Source organism: Lactuca serriola, chromosome 5, assembly GCF_051521515.1.
Source record: "Lactuca serriola cultivar US96UC23 chromosome 5, Lser_US96UC23_V15, whole genome shotgun sequence".
Lineage (NCBI taxonomy): Eukaryota > Viridiplantae > Streptophyta > Magnoliopsida > Asterales > Asteraceae > Lactuca > Lactuca serriola.
In genome coordinates, this window is record NC_136412.1 from 325600803 (window position 1) to 325605268 (window position 4466).

Below are 4466 nucleotides of genomic sequence, written 5' to 3' on the forward strand. Positions count from 1 at the left end.
AAACCATAAAACATAATAAAATTGAATGAAATTCTGGATTATCACTTGAACCCTAAAATGCCAAACCAAACAACCAAGTGAAATTATGACAATGAGACAACTACATTTCAATTACCAAACTATTGACAGAACATTTGAAGACAAAAATTGGTAAAAGAAAAAAAAAAAAAAAAAACACCCATCACTCTTAGTCAACCCAACACAAATGACAAAAAACCATATTACACAACAGTTAAAAGATCATCAGCAACATACCTTGAATCCACCCACATTCTCCTTCTGTGGTCCCCACAAACTAATCCAATCTAAAAACACAAAAATGTCAAAACTTATTAGCATCATCATGTTATCTTGAAATGAAAATAATTTAATAATATACCTAAAAGAAATGATATACAAAAAGGTTACATCATGTCTGCCCCCCATAATATCATATGCCACGTGGAACCTTGTTTTATGAGGAACTTCAAACTTCAAACCAATTGTGTTTTAATTGTTGATTTAAGATGCAGACCCATAAAACTCAGTAAAGTCAAGGCGAAACATGAGAAACTTCAAATCAATATGTTGTTGCACAGGCAATTGAGAAAGAAACCCTTTGAAAAGTGAAGAATATTCCTTTGAAACCCCATCAATATCTTGTCCTGTGTTTTTCAGAAAATCACCCGCACGTTGTGTTATCGCTTTCCTCCCTTCACTTTCCCATGAATCAGAATCCATGTTCTTCTTGCTTCTAGAATGTTTCACACCTTCCATCTTCTTATCCTCCATTGTCCTACAAACATTGATAAATCACACACACAATATAACTTTTTTCACTTAAAGGGCTTAATGAGTTAAGCACTTGTTAGTTATTTTATTACCTTGCTTGAAATTCATAAATTCCTTCATAAAGTCGATCTGCATGACTACGGAAGCGTAATATAAGATCAAACAACATGAAGAGTGTTTTGTATAAATCTTTAGAACGTTCACCAAGAAGAGACTTCTCAACAATCGAATGAAGATACTTATCATGAGCTGCAAGAAGGTCATCAAGATCTTTAGCTGCTTCCATTTCATCAGAAAAATTAGCCCATGAAACCTCCAACACCTCAAACATTATATAATACTGCAAATTAGTAAGAAAATGATTCATTTCATTCCACAAAACTTGACACCTTCTTGAAGTCAAAATCAACCGAAACTTAACAGCCTTCGGTAGCTTCGTGAAGAAATGAGAAGTAATCAAATTCGGTTTCATTGTCTTCCAAGCACCAATAAGCGCGTGTTCCACCCTTCTAAGCTTCCATAAAAAATTAAAAATTCTAAGGTATTTTGCCATTATAGAGCCTGTAAATACTGTATTTAAAGGAATTCTCGCATCATAATCCAAAGAAAACACATCCCACCCTCTATCTCCACTACTATGTGGCATCATTTTCACACGTAATCTATCTAAAACATCAGGGTCGTCATATTGTGCGTTTGATGATCTAATTGCACTTTCTAAAAGCCCGGAGAGTTTGAAAGAACTTATAGTGTTAGCAGGCTCGGAAAGCTCGGGCCCCACTATGTCCATTAAGTACTGAACAAAATCACCTTGACCTAATAAGAGATATCGTTTGATAGCAAGACAATGTTCTTTGAATCTATAACGATTGTAAACAACATCCATTAAGTGTTTATCGATTCTTTTTGCTGCTTCTGTGACTAAAGATTCTAGTGCATCTGTTTCACCATATCCTAGACCTCCTCTTCTTGTTGTAGTCCCTGTAGCAGCTGCAGCTTGTGTTGCTGCATCTGCCCAGGTTCTATCCTCACAACAAACCCTAAGAAAGTTGATGGATTTACCTGTTCTTAGTATACGGCGTGCGAGAGATTGAGAGATGAAAGAAGGAAGCATTGCAGGATGGAGTTTATAACCTTCTCTCCATAAAGATTCTGCTTTTACAGATTGTCCAAGAACAAAGAACTCAGAAAAGATGTCTTCAAGCTCACCTTCTAAGACCCAGCTTCTTACCATTTCGAAAAGAGGAGAACATACTCTGCGAAGTAATCGTTTCATGAAACCATGGAGAAGAGGGTCACCATGTTGGGCGTGCATGTGGATTGCTCCAGCCATGGCTCCACCCTTGAGAGCTTTACAGCTGTCTACAAGAACAGCCATTAGGCGCATCTTCACCATTGGCTCTGCAAACCAGACTGAAAGTCTTCTAAGAGAAAGATAGTTGCCTGAGGTTGCATTGTCTGAAACTAAAGGGATTGGATTCATTGATTGTGATTGGAGTACAGCGAGTAGTTTATAGTACTCAGAAAGCTCATCTTGTAATGCTGCACAGAATGCTTGAGCTACTGTTCCAACATCTTCATCTTGGAACTTGTACATACTCTCGGAGATGTAGCCTTTTACCTTTTTGAACAACCAGCCAAGCTCACAGAGCTTACGGATCATGATTTTGGTAGGCTTTGGAACCCTAATTGAATCCAGTAATGCATATCCATCAATGGTTTCATTGAATTTCACATACTTCCCATCGATTCCTTGACAAGCATACAACACATCTCTCACCAAAACCTCCTCTGAAACATCATTCTCTTCCTTCACTATCACAGCAAACTCCCTATACGCTATATCTCGCAAATTCTCAGGATCTTTTGAAACCAATAGAACGCCACCATTGTTGAACTTTGTTGAATTACTATGACGCAAACCGTTTACATTATCATTAGAAACCGCAGCATCGTTCCCATCATCATCTAGATTTTTCCCTAAACGTGAAAAACCAGAACTATCCTTTGTAACCCTAGCAAGATTTCCATTAGTTTCAGGCTCAAATAACGTTGGGAGTCCACCAGAAAAGCTCGAATCGCTTTGAAGTTTAAGGTTACTTTTACGATCTTCGGAAATGACTTTGAGCAAATAAAGGACGGCCCACTTATTGTTAACACTACCAGGGCCATTTTTAGAAGCGAATTTAGAATAGAGATCTGCAAACGATAAGGCATCAGACAGTTTACCTTGTTTAACGAGTTGGCTCTTGATAGAATACGCCATAGCGGCTTCGTCGGCGGCGATCGATGGCGTCATTCGGCTGGATAAAATGCGAGTGGCGTACTTGACATTGCTAGGGTTAGGTTTTGAGTTTGAAAGTGAAGAAGAAGAATTGTTATGCAGACGGTGGACTAATTCCCGGACAAGATCTCCGACACGGCGGTCGTCTTCCATGGAAAGCGATTAACGGCGAGCGAGAGGGGGAGGGAGGTGTTTGTAAGGTTTGAGAGAAATCGAGGGCTTTTGTTTTTTAGTTTTTTTCAATGTGGGCGCGGAAATAATTTCGTTTTCAGTCACCAGAGTTTTTTTAATCATAAATCTACCTATCACTTTTCTTTTTCAAAAACTCCTTTCTCACAAAAATAAATATAAATAAATAAATTTACCTCTTTTAATAAATAAATGAAATCTAAAAAAATTAAAATGATATCTTATGTAACGTTGTATTTTTCTATGATTTTTATTATTATTTTTTTGTAGCAAATCAAATCTAATTCAAATTTTAAAAATACAAAATCATATTATTATGTTTATTTTGTTTAGTAATTAATTCATAATTATTTATAATCGATAATATCTTAGTTTTTTATATTTATTATTCTTTTATCTATATAAAAAAATTTAATATACCGACCGTAATTTATACAAGTTATAACCTAGTAAATAAATAAATTAAAAAACATTTAGGAAATCTTCATTAACTATCCTAATATTTGGGTTTGTTTTAAAACAAAATTATAATTTGAATAAAAAATGAGAAAAAAAGGTAAACAAAAAAAAGTTGATAGATAAATAGCATTTAGGAAATCCTTATTATAAGTGTCCTTGTATTGAGCTCGTTTTAAAACAAAATTATAATTTGAATAAAAAATGATAAAAATGATAAAAAAAAAATAAAAATAAAAAGTTGCAGTTTTATTTATATAATGGTCTTTGAAAAATACAATCAAAATTTTAAGATTTTCGAAAATGATAATTTTATAATTATATTTTAGTGTTTTAACTTAATTTATTATATTATTGTATTTTTCAGTGTGACAGAAAGCATAATTTCGTTCTATTTTTTCATAGGACATTTGATATTATCCCAATAATTTATTATTATTATTATTATTATTATATATATATATATATATATATATATATATATATATATATATATATATATATATATATATGACAAAATTGTAAGAATGGTCATGTGGTTAGGTGGAAATTGTCGTTTTAAGCCAAAAAGGTTTGGACTAGTATTCATGGTTTTAAATTTTTCATTTTGTTGCGAGTTTTATCCATTTTGGTTTGATTTTATATAAAATAACGATTTTGCCATTTGTATTTTCTTTTTTCAATTTTTTTATTATAGAAAAAAAATACTCTCTCTCTCTCTCTCTCTCTCTCTCTCTATATATATATATATATATATATATATATA

At 33.3% G+C, this 4466-nt stretch overlaps 1 protein-coding gene across 2 annotated transcripts; it reads right to left on the reverse strand.

Annotated features, from left to right (window-relative positions):
- Nucleotides 1–3321, reverse strand: SPC98 (spindle pole body component 98). Of its 2 annotated transcripts, none has more exons than XM_079003435.1 (3): nt 864–3321; nt 409–775; nt 1–305 (listed from the first exon to the last, which is right to left on the reverse strand). In XM_079003435.1, the coding sequence occupies exons 1-2, from the start codon at nt 3206–3208 to the stop codon at nt 502–504; spliced, it is 2619 nt and encodes an 872-aa protein (XP_078859561.1). In that variant the 5' UTR covers nt 3209–3321; the 3' UTR covers nt 1–305; nt 409–501. The 2 variants fall into 2 exon arrangements, with proteins under 2 accessions (XP_078859561.1, XP_078859560.1); XM_079003434.1 differs by having other exon boundaries at nt 380–775.
- Nucleotides 3322–4466: the final 1145 nt, after the last annotated feature.